Source organism: Corvus kubaryi, unplaced genomic scaffold, assembly GCF_017639235.1.
Source record: "Corvus kubaryi isolate FWS band 111438036 unplaced genomic scaffold, C.kubaryi_AGA036_p1.0 37396, whole genome shotgun sequence".
Taxonomy (NCBI): Eukaryota; Metazoa; Chordata; class Aves; order Passeriformes; family Corvidae; genus Corvus; species Corvus kubaryi.
In genome coordinates this window covers 15,805,142-15,824,550 of record NW_024581135.1, presented here as the reverse complement: position 1 = coordinate 15,824,550, position 19,409 = coordinate 15,805,142, and the positions used below count along the sequence as shown (strand labels likewise).

The following is a 19,409-nucleotide window of genomic DNA, read 5'->3' as shown; positions in this document are numbered from 1 at the left end:
GCGCCATGGTGCGGCCGTGAGCGGAGCATGGGGCGGCGGCTCCTCCGGGCGCTCCTCTGCCTCCTCCTCCTGGCCGGCCGCGGGCAGCTGCGTGACGGCGCTGCTGCTGCCGCCGCCACCGCCGCACACGGTGAGACCGCGACCCTGGGCAGGGCGGCTTTGCCCCGGGCAGCGCGGGAGCCGGGAGGAGATTCCCGGGGAGTGGCGGGACGCGGGGCTCCGCGGCCGGTGCGGTCGCCGCCGCTGTAGATGCTGTCACGGCGTGCAGCGGCGAGTCTGGCCGCTGGCGGATAGCGGGAGAGGGCGGCCCGGAACCGGCACCGCGGGTGCGTCATTGGCGCCGGGGGCGCCCCTTTCCCGGGGCTGCCGGGCCGGTGGGTGTGCTAATCCCGGGGCACCCCGCCGGCTGTAGAGTTGCCGCCCCACCGAGCCCGAGAGCCGGCAGCTACGGGACGGGAGCAGAACGGTGCTTGCTCGTGGCCGGGGCAAAGCCGGTGCCTGGGGCTGCCGCAGGGATGGGGAGCCCGGGGCAGCGGCCCTGAGCGTGGCTTCCTCCGCGACCGTGCCGCCCTTTAGCTGCCCTCCGCCTGTAAGTGCAGCCCGCCCGGCCCGGTGCACCCGCTCTTCTCCAGTTCGTTCCGTGTGGTCCGTGCTTGGGGCTCTCGGGGACCCGGGTGTCGCTGCCGGTAGCAGGGCTGCAGCCCCCCCCGCACAGCACGGCACGGCCCCGGCGCCGCTGACTCACTACAGGACGCCCGAGGCTGCTGCGCCCCTCGTCCTCCAGCGGCCCGGGAGTGCCGGGACGGGTCCGGCTGCACCACGGAGGCCCCGCTGTCCCCGGGAGCAGGCAAGGAATGGTGTCGGGACGGCTGCGGCCGAGCACCGTCCTGGCCGGGGGAGCCTCCCTGAGCTGGGGCCACCGCCCCTCCCGGCGGAGCGGAGCGTCTCGGCGGGAGAGCGCTGCGCCGTTTCAGCACCGCGGACAGCGCCGGCCCTGCCGCCCGGCCCGGACCCCCGCTGCCGCCGTCCCTGGGGTCTCCCCTGGCAGTGGAGCCCTGTGCCCCGCACCTGCGTGGCCTCCGCCCCGGGGGACGCTGGCCCGTGGGTGCCGGGCTTTCGGGGACCCTCATCCCCACAAGCCCCCTTCCCCCGCGGCGGGCTCGACGGGCCCCTCCCTCCCCTCCCCCCCGTTGTTTTCTCGTTCCTTCCTTGCCATCCGGGGCTGAGTCATCGCCTGCTGCCGTCTCGCTGCTGACGGTCTTGGGCCGAGACGGGGGGGGGAGAGGAAGGGGGAAGCCGCCCCCTGCCCAAGTGCTGCCCCCCGAATGGGGTTGGAGAGGTACACACCCCACACCCCCAACATCACTATCTCCATGCTTTGGGGTTCGCTTCGCAGGGAGAGTGGATTCCGGTGTCACTAGGTTGCATCCCTTCCTCCTAGTACCACATGTAGGAGGGCAACAGATGTGGTTTTGCAGGTCTCTGCTGCCTCAGTCTTACCTTCCTAACTGCCAGCACCCCAAAAAACTCCAGGCCTTCCCCACGCTCCCGAGCCAAGGGCATACTTTCTATACAGCCCCCATCTTGCCTCTGAGAGGCAGAAAAGACAGGCACCGAGCCTCTGCCCTGGGCTACAAAGCTGTGTCCGCTCCCACCATTGCCACATTGCATCCCTGTGCCACTTTTCTGGAGCGTAGGGGTCCCCAAGGCAGCTGGTGATGAGCAAATTCCATTGGAGCCCCCCTTGGATGCTGTGCTGACTGGCCCGTCTGTCTGTCTCTCTGTCCCAGGCTGCCTGTTTGACCGGAGGCTGTGTGCCCCGCAGGAGGTGTGTGTGCAGGGTAAGTGGCTAGCAGGGGTGCAGGGATCCCCTCTCCCTTTCCAAGTGGGTGTGGAGGGTACAGGGATGCCTTGCAGGGGAACCTAGGGTGTAGTGCAGGGGGGCACGGCAGGAGAAAGGTGGGGCTGTGCCCGGAGATCCTCACATCAGGGTGTTTCTTTATCCGGTCTCACTGCCTCCCTCCCCTGTCTTGCAGATGGGCTATTTGGGCAGTGCCAGGTGGGCTCCGTGCAGGACAGACCCTACTTCCAGGTTACATCTCCCGTGCTCCAGCGTCTGCAGGATGTCTTGCGACATCTCATGGCACAAGGTGAAGGGGGGAGCATGGGGGGAGTCGCTGTGACCCTGCAGGGAGGGGGTGTCAGGTAGAATTGCCTAGTGGCACTAGGACTCTCTGAGGTCCTGTTGGCCCCGGGGCCAGGGTGTGCTGAGGAGGGTGATTCTGGGAGGAGTGGGGTCAAACCCAGGCCATGGTACACAGGGTCAGAATATCAGGACAGCATCCTATGCACTCAGACCATGGTTGCCAGGCTGCCTCCATGTCTCACAGCCCCTTCCCATGGCAGGGCTCTCGTGGCAGGATGGCATCACCCAGTATGTGATCTCTCAGGAGATGGAGCGAATCCCCCGCCTCCGCTTACCACCCTCGCTGGAGCCGGTGGCCAGGGACAGGTAGGATGGTGCCAGCTGCCATCCTGTGAGCAGAGCTCAGTGGAGTAGCAAGGGCTTTGCCCCGCAAATGGGGTTTAGGGGAGGGACCTCCCCCTTTACCTAGGTGAGTCACCCCAACGCTGCTTGCCTTCAAGGTTCCTGCCTCTCCGCAGTGAGCCCCGGCGAGCCCCATTGCCCCCCAACACCGGCCTGCCAGCAGCTCAGCATCTGGAGCAGCCCCCACCACTGCTGCTTTCCCCACTGGTGCAGCGGTACCTGGAGCACGTCCTGCTGCCCTCCCCACCCCAGCTGGGCTACGAAGAGGCTCTGCTCAATCCCTACTCCTACCACAAGGTAAGCTGGGGAGTGAGCGCCTTCTCCTGGGCAGAAAAGTAGAGATTGGCAGGGAGCTGTTGTACTCCCAGTGCTTTTCTGCTGGTGCTGGAGTACCCCCTGCCTCCACCATGGGGTGACAGGGGACCTGTGGGATTTGACATGTCTTTTGGTTGCAGTTCGGCTATCAGGATGGTGCTCACCAGCATCCCAGCGGCTCAGCCAGGCAGAGCTCTGAGACCTCCTCGCTGCTGGGCCGGGTCCCTGCCCAGACCCTTTTTGGGGCTGGCCCTGTGCCCTCCTATGGCGGGCAGCCAGGAATGGATGGGGGGCATCTCTTCCAGGACTTGGGCATGCTTTCCCTGCCCAGAGAGAAAGCTGGTCGCCCGGACCCTGCCAGCGCCAGGCTTCAGCACAGCTTGCGGCTCCCCGATGACTACAGAAACATGGAGGGGAGGGAGCAGCAAGCACCCCTGGCTGCCCAGCCACCCTCTGCACAGACAGGTACCTTGTTCTCCAGCCAGGCACCAACCCTTGTCCCTATCCTGTACCCACAGCCACATTCCTCGTGGCTCACACTTTCCCTCCTCTTTGGCTTTATGCCCATGGACAGCATATACCCGCAACCCCACCTGCCCCATCTGCTCCATCCCTGGCTCCTGGTCTCCATGCGGATGCAGAGCATCCAACCTGACGCTACATCCTCTTGCAGATGCTGCCCTGAAGAGACTGGCTTCCCTCCTGGCCAGCTATGGCCTGGGGCTGCCAGAGTTGAGTCCCCAGCAGCTAAGCAGCCTGTCCACTCTCCTCCAGCTTCTCCAGAGCTCTGGTGAGCCAGGCACAGGGATGGGACAGGCAGGGACTGGCAGCAGCAGGTGCTAGCATGCCCTGTTTCAGGGTAGGGAGTGTTGCCTTTTGGGGTGGGTGCTGCAGGACCTGTGTCTCCTTTCTAGGTGTTGCTGGCCCTGAAGTGCCCACAGCGAAACGGGTGGGTTTGCAGCAGGGTGATGCTGGAGGAGGTGCCATGCCAAAGGTGGGATGGGGGGGAGGAGGTAGTTCCCCAGAGCTCTCCTCTGAGATTCCAGCTTCTCCCTTTTCCTCCCTTCAGGTGATGGAGGGAGACATGCAGCATGGAGAAGAGCCAGTACCCCCTTCCTCCACAGTGCCACCCTCCAAAATCCCAGCCAGTAGATCCCCAGGGGATGGAACAAAGGGCAGGGCAACATCCTCACCAGCTCCCCAGGCTGAGCCACAGCAGGCACACAGTGGAGATGCCCTTAGCCCCAGAAAGCAGATTGTGGTGGAGAAGAAGAGCTACACAGAGATGAAGGATGGTGGGGCACAGCAGGGCATGCGGCCACCAGACGAGTATGGCTACATCGTCACAGACCAGAAGTGAGAGTTGGGGGTCAGGCAAGGGGGTCTGCGTGTGTGAAGGGTCTGTATCTCCCCACCAACAGCTGTCACAGCTTCACATGCTTGACCGAACCTGTTTGGGTCTTTGGTAGGGTTGGGTTTCCATGGAGTCAGCTCCCCCTCATCCCTTCTCTACCCACAGCCCCTGTTCCACCCCAAAGCCTTCCTTTATCAGCCCATACCAAGGCCAGAACTCACTGTTGCAGGAGGGGAGACTGGGAGTGTGCATGCACAAGTGTGTCTGTGCACATTAGTGTGCAAGGGGGGGTCAGCTCACCCCCACCACCACACACGGCCACACTCTTACCTCCTGCCCACCCTGACACCCTGCTCTTGCTGTGTGCTTGGGACTCCCTGAGCCTGCCTGTCTCTGTTCCCTGACTGTGGGCAGCACAGGCTGTCCCCTCGCCCCTGCCACCCCTCCTCACCCTGACACTATCCCCACAGGCCCCTGGGGCTGGCTGCTGGCGTGCGGCTGCTGGAGCTCCTAGCCAAGCACCTCCACCTCTCCACTGCCAGCTTCATCAACATCAGGTGAGGGGACCGGGGCCAGGGGGTGCTGCTGCCTCAGCCATGGCCATGCTCAGCACCCCCAGGCAGGGGGACAGGAGGGACTGAGCTGTGGTGAGGGTGGGTAGGGCAGGTCTCCATTTCCAGGTCTCACACTGTGTTCCCCCTCTCCCTGGCAGCGTTGTGGGTCCTGCACTTACCTTCCGCATCCGACAGAACCCTCAGAACTTTTCACTGGCAGATGTGGCCAGCCAGACTGGTGAGTTGAGCAGTGTCCCCCTGGTCTTGGTCCTCTCTTCCCCTCCCAGCTGTGGGGTGCCCCTTGCCAGGGACCAGGAAGAGGGGGCTCCTACCATACATCCCACTGCCTTTGGCTGCACTGGGGAGCTGAAGTGGGCAGCTGTCAGAGCTATCCCTTGGCTCTGTTTCTGGGGGGTCTCTTGTGTGGAGGGGCAGCGTGCCTCTGACCATCTCCTCCGTCCACAGAGCAAGTGAAGGGAGAGCTGGAGCACGAGCTGGGCCTGAAGATTGTGCAAACAGGAGTGGGAGAGGTAGGAGTGAGCAAGGATCCTGTCCCTTGGGGCTGGGGTGGCCAGCAACAGGGGAGTGGGGATGCTGCCACTGGGTACAAGCCAGGAGCCCCCAGCCCTGGGGCACAAGGGCCTTTGTGAATGAGCTGTCCCTGCAGGTCTGTAGGGCAGCTGAAGAGTAGAGGAGACTGGGCAGTGTTTAGGATGGAGATAGACTCCAGTCCTGTGTTGGAGGACTCCTGGTGGAGACTGCTCCAGTCCTGTGCGTCCATCATCCCCCTCCAGTGCCTGGCAGAACAATCCTGCCCAGCTGTCTGTACTCTCAGGGCTCTCAGCTCTTTTCAAAACAAAAGCTCCGCAGTGTTTGAAGGTGGTCTGAGAGGGACTCCCAGAGGCTTTTCTTCCCCCCGAGGCTGGAGGGCTGCAGGCTGTATCCCTCAAGGCTCATCCTCACCCTTGCCTCCCTCCAACCTGCAGACCCCATCTCAGCTGTGGCCTCAGCACCCGAGCACTGGGATGTTCCCAGAGCACCCCAGAAACCATAGCTAGGCAGGCAAAATGCCATCATGTCCCCAGAGAATGGCAAAGCAGCTGAAGGCAGGGATGGAACAGGAACCATCTGTTTGGAGAGGGGCTACCCCTCCCCGTACTCCTCTGGGGAGCCACAGGAACAGTCTCCTGGGGCGGGGAGCAGGGGTTGGAGATAAGGACTAAGCCTGGCTCCTGTGTTTGCAGCCTGAGGAGGAAAAATGGTGTAGCACATCCCCAGCCCAGTGTCCCCATTTCCCACTTCTTGTCATGTGGCTGTAGCCATGAGCGGGAAGGAAGGAAGGGGGAACTTTGGAGGAGGAGGAGGCCATGAACAAAGGGTGGCCTGGCCACTGAGGCAACCTGTCTCTATCAGCAATATGTGGAGTGTCACTATGGCAATGCCTTTTGATGAGGCAGGTGGCAGGAACCGGGAGAGATGTCAGAGATATCAGAAATGAAGCTCAGAGGAGGCTGAGGCAGCTTTGCAGGCTCCCTTCTGCACCAACCTTCCCAGTTCTAACCAGCTTGTGCTTTTTCTTCATTCCCTCCTGGCTCTGAACATGGTGGGACTGGTGCAAGATTTGAGGAAGAGGGATGTAGAGAGGCAGGGAGACAGCAGGGCCTGGGCAGGCCTTGGGTGAGAAATCCCTTCTGTCCCCCCTGGCTCCACTGACACCTCCAGGGGCTGCAGGGCTGCTCCTGCTTGGATGCCCCGGGGAGCTGGGAGGTGCAGGGCCTGGGGGGTGCCCGGGCTGTAGGACTGGCTGGACCCTGGTGGCAGTCAGGTGCTGGGACTGGCACAGCTGGGGGGCAGGTGGCAGCGGGGACTCCTAGGCTGGGGACATCCCCAGGCGATGATGATGATGATGATGATGTAGCTGATGATGGTGCAGTGTTCCCTCGGTAACCTCATCAGGCTCATAGCCAATGGGAGGCTGTGGCAATGAGGTAATGCAGGGCTCTGGCAGCTCATTGGGCACAGGATGTTTGAAGCGGCGATGCCCCAGCATCCCTGTGCTGCCCCAGCTGGACCTAGGCAGTCATGGCATTGACAGGAAGGGTCTTGTCCAGCAAGGCCTGAGCAACATCCTTTTACAGCATGGGACTGGCATGGGTTGGGGTGTCTCCCACAACCACAGGGAAGGAGCCCTAGAGACACTACCTGCAAGGTGCCAGGGGCCGCTCTGTGTCCTGAGGAGGGCAACAGGGACGACCTGTCCCCTAGCCGCTACAGCTGGGACAGTACCAGCAGTGCTGGCACATTCCCCACCCTGCCTCCTCCAGTGTCCTGCTGTGGAGCAGGGGCTGCAGGGGAGAGCCAGCCTCAGTCAGGAAAGTCGCCTGGGAGCAGCACACCCAGCACTGCAGTTGCCTATCCTACACCATTAACTCCTTGGGCTGAATTCAGCCCTTGTTGATCTCCAGCTGGGCAGAAGGAGGTCATGGAACCAAAGTTCTATGGGGCTACTGCCCACCCTGTAGAAGGGCAGCCCAGGCTGGGTCTGCCTCAGGCAGCAGCCCTGAGCGCTGGAAGCAGGGAAGCAGGAAGTACTGCTACCTGGGGTTGGCCAAGCTCCTCCAGAGAATCAGCACCCTCAGGAAGAGGAAGGAATAGCCCTTGCTCTGTTTTAACCCCCAGCAACCCCAAATGTGGAGTAGAATAAGGTCTCTGCCCCCTCCCCAGCCCCATGCTAACTAACCCTTACTTGGCTTGGTCCCCAGCGAAATGAGGCTGCTGCCTACTCACGCCCATCCCGTTTTGGGGACGGCTTCCACTCAGTGCTGCTGACCTTCATCGCACTGGCCTGCGTGGCAGTCATTGCCATCACAGTCTCTGCGGCCTTCTGCCTCCGGCGCCACGCCAAGCAGCGGGAGAAGGAGCGCCTGGCTGCCCTGGGGCCAGAGGGTGCTGCCGACACCACCTTCGAGTACCAGGTAGGGCCCTGTGGGATATGGGGCCCTGTGGGATGTGGGTCCCCACAGGATGAGTCACTGCCACGTGTCAGCATCACTCGGGGTGCATAGGGCTGCCCTATGGCAGCGCTGTGGCCAAGGGACAGGGCTCTTGCTGGGCTTCCCCAGGAGCTGTGCCGCCAGCACATGGCTGCCAAGTCTCTCTTTGGCCGCACTGAGGCACCGGCGGCACCAGCGGAGACTTCGAGGGTCAGCAGTGTCTCGTCCCAGTTCAGCGATGCTCCACAGCCCAGCCCCAGCTCCCACAGCAGCACACCCTCCTGGTGCGAGGAGCCTGTCCAGTCCAACATGGACATCTCCACCGGACACATGATCCTGGTGAGCCAGCCCAGAGGGGTGGCAGCCCCCTCCCCAGCCCCCCATCTGCCCCCCTGCTGCTGGGCTGACCCCGCCCCTCTGCCCCAGGCCTATATGGAGGACCACCTCCGCAACCGGGACCGGCTGGCCAAGGAGTGGCAGGCGCTCTGTGCCTACCAAGCTGAGCCCAGCATCTGCTCCATCGCCCAGAGCGAAGCCAACCTGAAGAAGAACCGCAACCCCGACTATGTGCCCTGTGAGCATCCCAGCCCCAGGGACCAGCTGTCCTGCTAGAGCAGGGTGTGGGGCATGGGGACGCTCAGGACCATGGCTGGTTGCAGCATTAGTGTGCCCACAGTTCCTCTGGGCACTCACCAAGTCTCCTGGCCTGTTCCCCCAGATGATCACGTGCGGATCAAGCTGAAAGCTGAGAGCAACCCATCCCGCAGTGACTTCATCAATGCCAGTCCAATCGTGAGTGATCACTGGGGGCTCCTGCCCTGCCACCCTGCTCCCTGATGTGCCCAGCCCAGGTGAGGTTTTCACTCTGGGATAGAGCTGGACCGAGGTCACATCCCTGAGGGCTACAGATGTGAGCTTTGTGCCTGCCCCATTGCTCAAGCAATTGTTAAATCCCATTTTTCTCCTGGCTGGGGCACCTGAATCTCCCTTCCCAACTTTCCCATCACGCCTGGAGTATACCCCTACTCCTTCAAGTGTCACCAACCCCTGGCCATAGAGTGTAAAGTCTGATACCCCCTTTCCTGTTCCAGATTGAGCATGACCCACGGATGCCAGCATACATTGCCACACAGGGGCCATTGTCCCACACTATTGCTGACTTCTGGCAGGTGAGTGTCACGTGGCTGTGCCAGCCCATTGGGGTTCCTTCGTGTGATGGCCACAAAATGGGTCACAGTGGCTTGACTGCCCTCCCACCTGGGCTGTCCCCCAGCAGTGAAACCTCCCTCGTCTTGCCCACAGATGGTGTGGGAACATGGCTGCACTGTCATTGTCATGCTGAGCCCCCTGGCTGAGGACAGTGTCAAGCAGTGTGACCGCTACTGGCCGGACGAAGGCTCCTCTCTTTACCACATCTACGAGGCAAGCGTGTTGAGTAGCCTGGGGCATGGAGTATCCTCCAGCCCCTGTCCCCCTGATCCCAGCCCCCTTACCCTGCACTGATGCCCACTGTCTGCCTTACTTGGGCAGGTGAACCTGGTATCAGAGCACATCTGGTGTGAGGATTTCCTGGTGCGCAGCTTCTACCTGAAAAATGTGCAGTCGCAGGAGACCCGCACCCTGACGCAGTTCCACTTCCTCAGCTGGCCGGCCGAGGGCATCCCTACCACCACCCGGCCCCTCCTTGACTTCCGCAGGTGAGCGCCCACCTGGCACTGTGCCAGCCCTTGGGGAGCCAGCAGTGATCCCAAATGCAGGTGACTGATGGGTGAGGACATCACTGCCAATATGATGAGGGCTGGGGCCATGGCATGGACCAGGTGCTGGGACTGGGAGCTGCCATGGATGGGAGGGTGCAGAAGAGCCAGGTTTTGGCCAGCTTGGGATGAGGCTCAACAGAGTTTGGTGGGCAAGAAACCTCTGGCTGAGGTTGCCAGGGCTCTCTGGCCTTCATGGGGAGGGTGGGAAAGTGCTCTTGCCCAGAGCTGGCATGGAGGGCAGCATTAACTGGCACCTTGGGTGCAAGAAGAAACCACCAGAGCCAGCCTTAAGCTGGCTGTGATTCGTTGCTCCCAATGCACTACAACCAGTGGTGGATCCCCAGCTAGCCCAGGGCAAGAGCTGCAGGACTGGGACTGCTCCCAGGAGACTTGCCTGCCCAGGTCTTTAGGTCCCTGGGTGGTGGTGGACTTGCCAGCCACAGGCTGCTCACTGTACCTAGGTTGTGCGGGGCAAGGGACCCAGCCTAGGGCAGCAGGGGGGTCTCTGAGAATGTCGCCCTCCTCTCAGTCCCGCTCACACTCTCTCTCTCTCTCTCTGTCTGTCTCTGTCTCTCTCTCGCAGCTGCCGGCGTCATTTTTGTGATTTGCAGCTAGTAATCTGGCTCCAGTTGCATAGTCACAAAAGTGATCGTTGGCAGCCGTGCCTGCTGCATGGAGCATGCCAGGAGGCCTACCAGTGCCTGGCCCCCAGCTTCACGCCCCACCGGACCAGAGCTGCTCCCTGGGGGTCCTGCCACTGCTCCCCTCCCCAGGCTGGGCACCTGAGGAACTGAACTCCTCTCCCTGCCCTGGCCACTTTCTACCGGTGGTCCCCATCCCATGTCCAGCACCATTGTGGAGGCAGGAGGAGCCATGAGCCAGACCCCCAGGGCCACATCATGGTGTGCTGCTGCCCTGCCCCACTGAGCACAGCAAGGGACACCTAGCACAGCCTTGACCCTGGCACAGCCAGGCACTGATCTGTTCCCTCTTATCCTTGCAGGAAAGTGAACAAGTGCTACCGGGGTCGCTCCTGCCCTATTATCGTGCACTGCAGGTACTGCAGGGGATGGAGGGGCATTTGAGCTTGAGGGTGACTGAAGGCTGGGACCTGCTGCCCAGGACCAGGCCCATTGGAAGCAGTTCCCCTGGACCAAGCATCTGTGTTTTGCAGTGACGGTGCAGGCAGGACTGGGACGTACATCCTTGTCGACATGGTCCTGAACCGAATGGCCAAAGGTAGGTGCAGGGAAGCAGCATTTCTGCCCTGTCCATGAGCTTGGCCTGTGAACTCCCCTCCTAGCACCCCTCTCTCCCTCTGCCCCAGGGGTGAAGGAGATAGACATAGCTGCTACACTGGAGCACATCCGAGACCAGCGGCCTGGTATGGTGCAGACCAAGGTACGCCCAAGCTGGGGACCCTCTCCCTCCACATAAGCACGCATAGCCCCTGGGGCGGGGCTGGCAGGGACCATCATGCCCCCTGCTGTGCTCCCACAGGACCAGTTTGAGTTCGCACTGACAGCTGTGGCCGAGGAAGTGAACGCCATCCTGAAGGCGCTGCCGCAGTGATGGCGAGGAGCCCTCCCTCCCCCTCTTGTCTGTCCCCTGCCCTGCGCTTCGCACTCTCCTCACCTGCCTCTGGGGCTGCTCTCCCTACAAAATGGTGTCTGTGCTTCTGGCTCTGTTCCCCCTGCCCCCAGGCCTCTCTTCCCATCTCCCTAAGGACATCGACCTCAGGCCCTCTGCGTGCAGGAACCTCATCACACCCACTGCCACCACAGAGGGGACAGAGCTCATGGCCCCTAAGCCCTGTGGAGGAGGACACCAGGTGGTGCTGCTGTGAGCTGGCCGGGGGGGGGCTCCCCAACCTGTCAGTTCTGTGTTAGCTCTCTTCCTGTCCCCATGGCACGGGTCCTCCACAGTTGGGGGGAGCATGGGGTGCAGGGGGGCCTGGCCAGCCCCACTCCAGGTCCCCTTTTTGTGTTCCCTGCCTAGTCACTCGAGCAGAAGAAAAATTTCTAGAGAACTATAATTTTGTATCTTGATGTGAATAAAGTTCTTGTGTCACGTTCGTGCAGCTGCAGCCAGGCCTGGCCTCTGACTGTATATTGGGATGGCACAGGGAGGAAATGCCACGTTTGTCCATCTCTATCCCGGCACTCCACAACTGCCAGACACGTACAGCTCACCTGCAGGCAAAGATGAGAACCCTGCATCCCCAGCCCAGAAAGACCGCACAGGCAGAAGTTACTGCAAACAGGTTTATTGACAGCTGGCAGCAGAAGGGGCTCAGAGACGGGGGGCTACAGCGAGGAGGGGGGCAGAGCCCAGCCCTGCTGGCTGAGCCCAGCCATGCTGCCCCTCGCTGCCTACGGCCAGCACCCCCCAGCAGCCTAATCTACAGCAACCCCCATCACCACCCTCTCCACCATCCCTGTGGTGCCCAGGGTATCTCCCCCCAGGCCCAGGTATTGCTCGGCCATAAGCCCTGTCATGCCCCCCCTCACCGCATCCCATGGAGCCAGAGGGTGCTGGGGGAAGGGGGTGGCAGGGGGTGGCCGTGCAGGGAGAAAGCGGAGTCCTGGTTGGGAGAGCCTCCGTGAGCGAGTGGGCGTGCGCGGTCCCCGGGCGCAGCAGCCTCAGAACACACCTGGGGAGACAAGCGGAGGGGGGTACACAACAGCACCTGTGAAATCCTCCTTGGCCCAGGGCTGGGGAGGGGCAGGGATGGAGAGAGGAAGGTCCCAGGAGGAGGAGGACGAGAGCCAAGGCAGAACTACAGGCAATGGAGAGGGTAGAAACACTTGTGAACATCACGGAAGGTCACTGCTGCTGTGGGAAGCAAGGAGGGACAGTACCCTGGAGGGTGTGCAAGGCATAGGGAAGGGAGCGACCAGGCAGAAGTCTGCAAGGAGACAGAGGAGGAGGGAGTACAGGCAGGAGCGACAGCATCCAGAGGGAAGACACAAGACACAAGGCACCAAGCAGAGGCTATGTGCACAGCCCTCCTTGCAAGGAGGGGAGCTCAACTCAGCACTCCCCGCAGCCTGAGCAGGGGCAGGCTGCAGCCAGGGAGGCACCTGCTGGAGACCCTGCCCACCTGCAGGGCAGGCAGGGAGAGAAGGGCAGGCACAGCCAGGGCACGCCTGCCCATGGGCACCCCACGCTTCCAGGAGCCAGGGCAGGGAGCTGCCCCTCTTCCTGGGACCCCATTAAGGGGTCCCACTTCAAGCCACTACCTCCAAGCCTGGGAGCCTCCAACCCTGGGATGCCACTAGCCAGCCACTCACCTGAGCAAGGAGGCAGGGCAAAAGAGACCCCCTCCCTTGCTAGGGGAGGCAGGAGCTAAGTTCCAAGCAGTGAGACTCCACCCCTGCTTTCCTCTCCCTGCCCCACGGAGAGGGGCAGAACCCCAGCCCCATGCTCAGAGCAGGGGACAGGGCCACAGCTTCACTCTGGGGGCAGGTTCGTGCCCCACTGTAGCAGGACTGCTGGCCCCCAGTGGCTCCTGCTCCAGCCTCCCCTGGGCACCACGGGCTCGGCAGGTGGAGGACGGGCTGCTGTGGCTGCCCCCTGGTGCCAGCGGGGAGCGGGGGCTGTGCCCACCTGCTTGGTGGTGCCCCGCAGCTTCCATCTCAGAGAGGCTGTAGGCCATGGCCAGCTGCAAGTCCTCATCCTCGTCCTCGCTGTCCGTGTAGAGGCAGACGGGCGAGGAACTTGAGGTCTGGTGTGTGGCCGGTGCTGGCGGGGAGGGGGGCCGTGGCCTGGGGAAGGCTTGCTGCTCCCGCCGGCTCAGCTCCAGCCCCAGCGCCATGTCATCAGGAACACCTGTAGGGACAGGGGTTGGGGGATTCATCCGCTCCAGCTCCCCAGAGCTGGTGTGGGGCCCTGGCAACTCCAACCCACCCCACCAGTCCTTCAGAGCAGAACTCCAAACCAGAGCTAACCAAGGCTCAGTCCAAAACAACACCTGGATGCAGCACCTCCCAGATACCCCAAAGGGAAAGGGCGCAGACCTCAACAACTCAGTCTGCAGTGCCACTTCTCACCATCGATGTGGATTGACTTCAGCTCCCCATCCTCCTCCACTTCCACCCGCTCCCGTCCGTTCTCAATAATCCTGCAGACAGACAGACAAACAGATGGACAGTCAGGGGTCACGTAGACAGTGCACCATAGTGGGAAGCTGCAGGGTCTAAGGCCTGCTGATGGAGGGAAGTCTGTGGGAGCAAGGTGGGCTGGCACCGCCCTCACCTCTTGGTGGTGATGCGCCTGCCATTAACAAAGGTGGTGGAGGTGGAAACAGAGCGGAAGCCCAGTCCTGCATCCGCACCAGAGCTGAAGGATGAGGTGAAGAAATCTAGAGAAGGGAGCAACAAGGTTGGTGTCAGGGTGGGTGACAAGAGGAGGGCAGGGGACAGACTCTGCACAGGGGAATATGGTGTTCTAGGACTCCCCTGCTGGGAGGAATGGCAGCATCTCCTACCTGAGGATCCTGGGAAGGGGGAAAAGAAGTGGCTTCCCCCATGGTGCCGGGGGCCAGGTCCTCGCAGCTCAGAGAAAGGCAGCACGTCATCTGAAAGCCAGAGGCCCCCCCTTCAGCATAACCCCATCATCTTGGTGAACCAGAAGCAGGGCACTGATATGGGGACCCTCTGCCAGGGCCAGCCATGCTCTGTCCCCAAGCTCAGCGGCTGCCCCACAGACAGAGAGATGCCCAAGAGCCAGCCTCCCCTGCCCTGCACGCACCAAAGAATTCAGCAAAGGGGTCTCGCCCGCCAAAGAACTCCCGGAAGACGTCGTGAGCACTGCGGAAGGTGAAGGTGAATTCGGGGGCCCCAGTACTGGCCCTGGAGCCCCCTGGCCCTGCTGGAGGGAAGACACTCAATGTTAAATGGAGCCCTGGGTGACAACTCCCCTGAAGGGCAGGGCGCCCTGGTGGCACTGCCCCACACTGGGTCTTCAAACAGGGATGTACCCAGAGCTGCACAAACCCCCATGGCCCTACTCACCTGCTCCCATGAGTCCATCCTTGCCATAGCGGTCATAGACATCGCGCTTCTGCTCTGGAAGAAGAAAGGGGGCTGCGGGGAAGCTGGCTGCCAGGCAGGGGCAGGAGAACTGACACTTCTCCCAACTAAGGGAGGTGCAGAACAGCAGGGAGCAAGAGGAGGGGGTTGGCACAAGCCCCTGCTGCCCCAGCACTGCACCCAGACCCAAGTAAAATCCCTGGGCAAGAATGCAAAAGCTTCAGCCCATCTGGGGAGATCCCATTGTGGAGGCCAACAGCTCAGCATCTCTCCCAAGAGCTGTTTTGGGAGACATGTGAGGAAGTAACCACAAGCTGTGTGGTAAAGCTGTAGGGACACTCTGCCTCTGGGGGACAGCCACGGATGCAACCTGGGTGAGCCCAGAAGCAGGACACCCCAGTGCAAGCAGTCCCACGGGCAGACACACACACACACAAGACATCACTGCGGCCTCTTACTGTCTGACAGCACTTCGTATGCCTCAGCGATCTCCTTGAACCTCTGCTCAGCATACTCCTTGTTGTCTGGGTTTTTATCCGGGTGCCATTTCAGCGCAGCCTTCCTGTACCTGCACAGAGGGGGAGTGATGGGCACGCAGCAGCCCTTGGGCTCTTGGGCCAGCAACCCCCACCTGAGCACGCACCTCCCAGCCTGTGGGCAGGGGCACCCCAAGCCTACTTCACCCAGCGCCCTACAGCCTCAGGCACCAACAGGAGCTTCCTGGACTAGTTCTGCCTCCTGAGAAGAGTATGTCTTTTCATACATATACACACACACACACATATATACGTATTTATGCAGACACACCAACACACACAGACTGAACAAGCAAAACAGAAATTACCCTAGAATTGCAGCACAACCACAGCACTGTAACGTGTGCCCACCTCAGCTGCTCTCATCAATGGCTCTGGACAATGCTCACAGGTTTGTTCTGGAGCCTTCATGGGCTCCACTGTGAGCATGCATGAACCAGGGGTGGCTGGGGCCCCCTGGGGCCAGGAGAGCACCAGCAGCCCTTTCCTCCCCACTCCAACTAGCTAGGGTTAACTCATGCTTCCCAGCTTCTCCCACTCACTCTTGGGAAGCCCCCCACAGGGACCTCTGCCACCTGTTGGCAAGCCAGCAATCCACTGGCATTCCCCTCAGGTGTTGCCTCACCCCAGTGAGAGCAGCAGCACCTTGGCAGGGCACCAGACAGGAGTTGCAGAGACTCAGGAGGCTCTGTCAGCTCCCCAGCAGTGCCTGGGGCACAGCACCAACCTGCCCACAGGGCCTCATCCCTAAAAGGGGACATGCTGCTCTTCACCCTGTGAGCTCCACTCCCCTGACTTTGATACCAGCAGAGTTGTGCCCCAACCATCTGCCATCCCTGAACCCTCTGGCAGAAGCCTCCAAATGCCATAGAGACTCGCCTCCAGCCCCAGGCTGACAGCAGGAACAAAGGGACCAAACCTCACCAAAAGATGCCTTTGTAGGCAGCAAAGCCCAACCCCGCTCTGGCGTCCATACAAAGGAAACAAAGGCTGAATTGTCACCTCTGGAGCTGTGCCCTGTCCCCACCGGCCCCGAAGGAAGCCCCTGCCTCGCTGGCACCATGTGGGGGTGGCTTGGGGGTCTCTGCCCCGCAGGCAGAGGCACACTGCCACGCACTTACGCCTTCTTGATGTCCTCAGCGGTGGCGTTGCGGCTCACCCCCAGCGCTTCATAGTAGTCGACCATGACGTGAGCTGTCCCACGGCGTCACTGCAGGGGGAGAAGGCAAAGTCAGGGATCCACAGGCACAGCCTGGTAGTGCTGGGTGTGGGACAGCAAGGGTGGGCTGCCTACGCTCTCCAGCGCCCCGACCACCCCACTGCCTCCCGAGAGCAGCTCAGTGCCATGCCATGCCCAGCTTCCCAGTACCCTGCGCGCACCTCGGCCACCTGGGAGCACCTACAGCCCCAGCCGGGGGGACCCTTTGCTGCTGACGCACCGCCGTCCCGCCGGCGTCACCCCAACTTGCCCAGGCAGGGGAAAGGGTCCCCGCTGCCGGCGCCGCTCCCTGCCCACTTCCCGCGGGGGGCTCAGTCGCGGGGCGGGGGGGCAGCGGGAGGGCGCAGCCCGCTAAGGTGCTTAGCGGCTGGAGCGGATTAAGGGCTCAGCGGGGACCCTCCCCGTCCCCGGGCACGCCGGGACACTTCCATCGGCCGACCCGCTCCGGGTGGGGGACAGGAGCAGAACGCGGCCGCCGCAGCCCCCCGCGACCCCCCGGGGTACCGTCCCGGCCCTGGTACTCGCCCCCGGCCCGTGAGTCCCAGCTGACGGGAGGGCGGTGCTGGCGATGGCACCGGCACCAGCACGGCGGCACTGGGACCGCCCCTCGGCCCAGCCGTAAACACAGCGCTCCCGGGGCCACCCGCTGCTGCTGGAAGTTTCCGCACCCCGCCCCGCCGCTACCGGCGGGCGGCCCTGGGCTGCGGCCAGCGGATCTGGGGCACCGGGAGGGGCGGTGGTGGCAGCACGGCGAGGGACCGCACCGGCCCCGCTCCCCCCGTGCGCCGAGGGCCGCCGCTCTCCGATGGCGCCTTGCGCCCCGCTCCTCCCGTCCCGTCTCGCCCCGCCCCGGTGCCCACCTGAGGCCGCCGCTGAGCCCTCCCCGCCCGTCCGGGCCGCCCGCGGCCGGTGTCGCGCGTCCCCCGCGGCCGGGCCACCGCCGGCCTGGAGGCGGCTCCGCTGCGTGACGGGCGGCGCCCGCAGCCAACCGCGGCCTCTGACGTCACGCGCTCGCTGGTGGCCGGGTGACGTCATGAGGAGGCGTGCTCGGCCGCTCCGCTGACCGGCCCCTTCTGAGCGCCCGCCTCAGCCCCGCTCCAGCCCGCAGCCCTCTCTCCGTCCCCGCGCCGGCTGTTCCGCGCCCAGGGCCGCGGGTGGGCCCCGGACAGCGCCAGCAAGGTGCGGCTGGGGCGGCACCGACCTGTCCCGCTGGTGCCGGTGCTGACAGCGCACCGCACCGGGGCACGGCTGCAGCCCCGGGGCGGCCCCCGGCGCCGCGTGCTGCTGGCTCGCCGCCGAGTCAGCTGCCCGGCCGGTCCCGCCGGGAAGGAGGAGCCGGCCGGGGGGGACGGCTGAGGTGACTCAGCGCTTTGTCGGGGCGGGGGACGTGACGGGGCGCAGCTTGCCGGGCTGGCGGGCACAGGTCCCTGCCAGGAGCCCGGGCCGCCTGGCACCACTCTGGCACCACTCTGGCACCACCACTGTGGCACCGGCAGCCGGGAGCTGCAGGCCACGCCGAGCACCAGGGTGCCCAGGCCCCCGGAGAACCGGGACCTTGCACTAAGAGCTGCGTTGCTGACTTCTCTCCTGCATGGCTCCTGCCTGTCCAGGTGCTGCAGAGGGGCTGTGCTCACCCACCGTCAGGGTCCTGGGCGGTCTCGCTCACTTGCACCTGTGAATGTGACCTGGCCACGGAGATCTATGATTCCCTCTTGCTGTCTGGATGGGAGAAGGAGGGAGCTCGTTCTCTCTGCAGGGTGAAAGCGTTTTGGATCCACTGCCACACCTACACCACAGTTGGAATATCTTCCTCACCTCCCATAAATCCCTAGCTGGGAAGCCTGGCAGAATGGGAGGCCTGAGTCTGAGGCCATTCCCAGCACTCCTCAGGGACAAGTTTCAGATATCCCCGAGAAGAGCCCTCCCCAGCCATGAGTCGTGCACTTGGGGTGGATGAAATGCCAAGGGCATCATCTTGTGTGCCAAAGGCGTTTCTCTCTCGAAGGGATGGGAGCCTTGTCCCCTGCCATCAGACAGCAACTTGATGATTTCCTTGAGCAATGGCTTGGAGTATTTCCTGCCACTGGGGTTTTTTTCCCTGGATGCCATTGCAGCACTGTCCTCCTGTACCTGTTTGCCCATGAGCACGGAGGGGCTCCCTGGGGGCTGCCTCCAGCCGGGGCATCCTCCCCGGCTGCCAGGGGCTCTGATTTGGCCCGTCTGCCCAGCAATGGGTGCAGAGCTGGCATGGGCACTAGATGGAGCCACAGGCTGCTTCACAGGAATCCCATCCTGCTGCTGGGAGGGTGAGGAGGTGCCACCAGGACCCAGCCGAGTCTTGGCACCTTGCTTTCCTTTCCCTATCTTTTGCAGCTGATGTGGGGACAAGAAGGCCCCCGAGATGATAGGTCTCAGCTCACTCTGTGCGCACTGGTGGGGAGGCCTCTATGCTGGGATAGGAGAGAAGTCCCCATGCTGGCTGTGAATCTGGAGCCAGGGGAGCACATTGCTGATGCCTTCATGACAAAGGTTTCCCTCACCCTGGAGATCAGGATATGGAGTGAGAAGGACTGACACCTCCCTAATATTCTTAGGGGAGGCAGTGGAGAGTTGGGCAGTAGCCCACCACTGCACTGGTAGGAGAGAAGGTGTGGTATCAACCACACCTCGACCCAGACCTGCCACAGTCACTCTCCTACTCAAACCTGGCAGCAGCCAAATAAAAGCAGCGCATCACCCACTGGTACCTCACACCTTCAGCTGCAGCACCCTGCCCTCTTTATCTGCCCTTTCCTCCTAGGTCTGCCTGAAGTCCTGATGCACCAACCTGTCTCACATCAGCCTCAAATCAAGAACAGGCATCTTGAGTGTGTCTCAAGAAGACCCTTATTTCTTAACAAGTTCTGGGGGTTGCTGTGTTGCAAGCTTGTTTTCAGCTTTCCAGGGTGTCAAAAATGCTCATGAAATACTCTTGAGGCTTTCTGAGAAAAGAGATTTTGGGTGAGCAAAGCAGAACCCCAAAGGACCAAATGTTTTTATCCTTGTTACCCAATATCTCAGGAAGCCAACAGAATTGCATCATAAACCCGTGCTATAT

The 19,409-nt window shown here is 62.4% G+C and overlaps 2 protein-coding genes across 7 annotated transcripts; one reads left to right on the top strand and one right to left on the bottom strand.

Moving 5' to 3' along the window:
• Positions 1-6: 6 nt before the first annotated feature.
• Positions 7-11,610, top strand: PTPRN (protein tyrosine phosphatase receptor type N). Of its 2 annotated transcripts, none has more exons than XM_042041019.1 (23): positions 7-130; positions 1,791-1,841; positions 2,037-2,150; positions 2,407-2,512; positions 2,665-2,845; positions 3,004-3,328; positions 3,537-3,653; positions 3,778-3,857; positions 3,933-4,219; positions 4,688-4,774; positions 4,930-5,009; positions 5,237-5,301; positions 7,534-7,746; positions 7,894-8,103; positions 8,191-8,338; positions 8,483-8,556; positions 8,856-8,933; positions 9,067-9,186; positions 9,295-9,461; positions 10,528-10,581; positions 10,699-10,763; positions 10,852-10,925; positions 11,025-11,610. In XM_042041019.1, the coding sequence occupies exons 1-23, from the start codon at positions 28-30 to the stop codon at positions 11,094-11,096; spliced, it is 2,871 nt and encodes a 956-aa protein (XP_041896953.1). In that variant the 5' UTR covers positions 7-27; the 3' UTR covers positions 11,097-11,610. The 2 variants fall into 2 exon arrangements, with proteins under 2 accessions (XP_041896953.1, XP_041896952.1); XM_042041018.1 differs by having other exon boundaries at positions 2,647-2,845.
• Positions 11,611-11,774: 164 nt separating this feature from the next.
• On the bottom strand, positions 11,775-17,275 carry DNAJB2 (DnaJ heat shock protein family (Hsp40) member B2). Of its 5 annotated transcripts, XM_042041049.1 has the most exons (10): positions 17,173-17,274; positions 16,215-16,303; positions 15,016-15,125; positions 14,540-14,593; positions 14,277-14,396; positions 14,014-14,103; positions 13,782-13,887; positions 13,577-13,647; positions 13,134-13,355; positions 11,775-12,177 (listed from the first exon to the last, which is right to left on the bottom strand). In XM_042041049.1, exons 2-10 carry the CDS (start codon positions 16,277-16,279, stop codon positions 12,167-12,169), a joined length of 849 nt encoding a protein of 282 aa, XP_041896983.1. In that variant the 5' UTR covers positions 16,280-16,303; positions 17,173-17,274; the 3' UTR covers positions 11,775-12,166. The 5 variants fall into 5 exon arrangements, with proteins under 5 accessions (XP_041896983.1, XP_041896982.1, XP_041896979.1 ...); XM_042041048.1 differs by having other exon boundaries at positions 11,775-13,355; positions 14,277-14,393; positions 17,173-17,275; XM_042041045.1 differs by having other exon boundaries at positions 11,775-13,355.
• Positions 17,276-19,409: the final 2,134 nt, after the last annotated feature.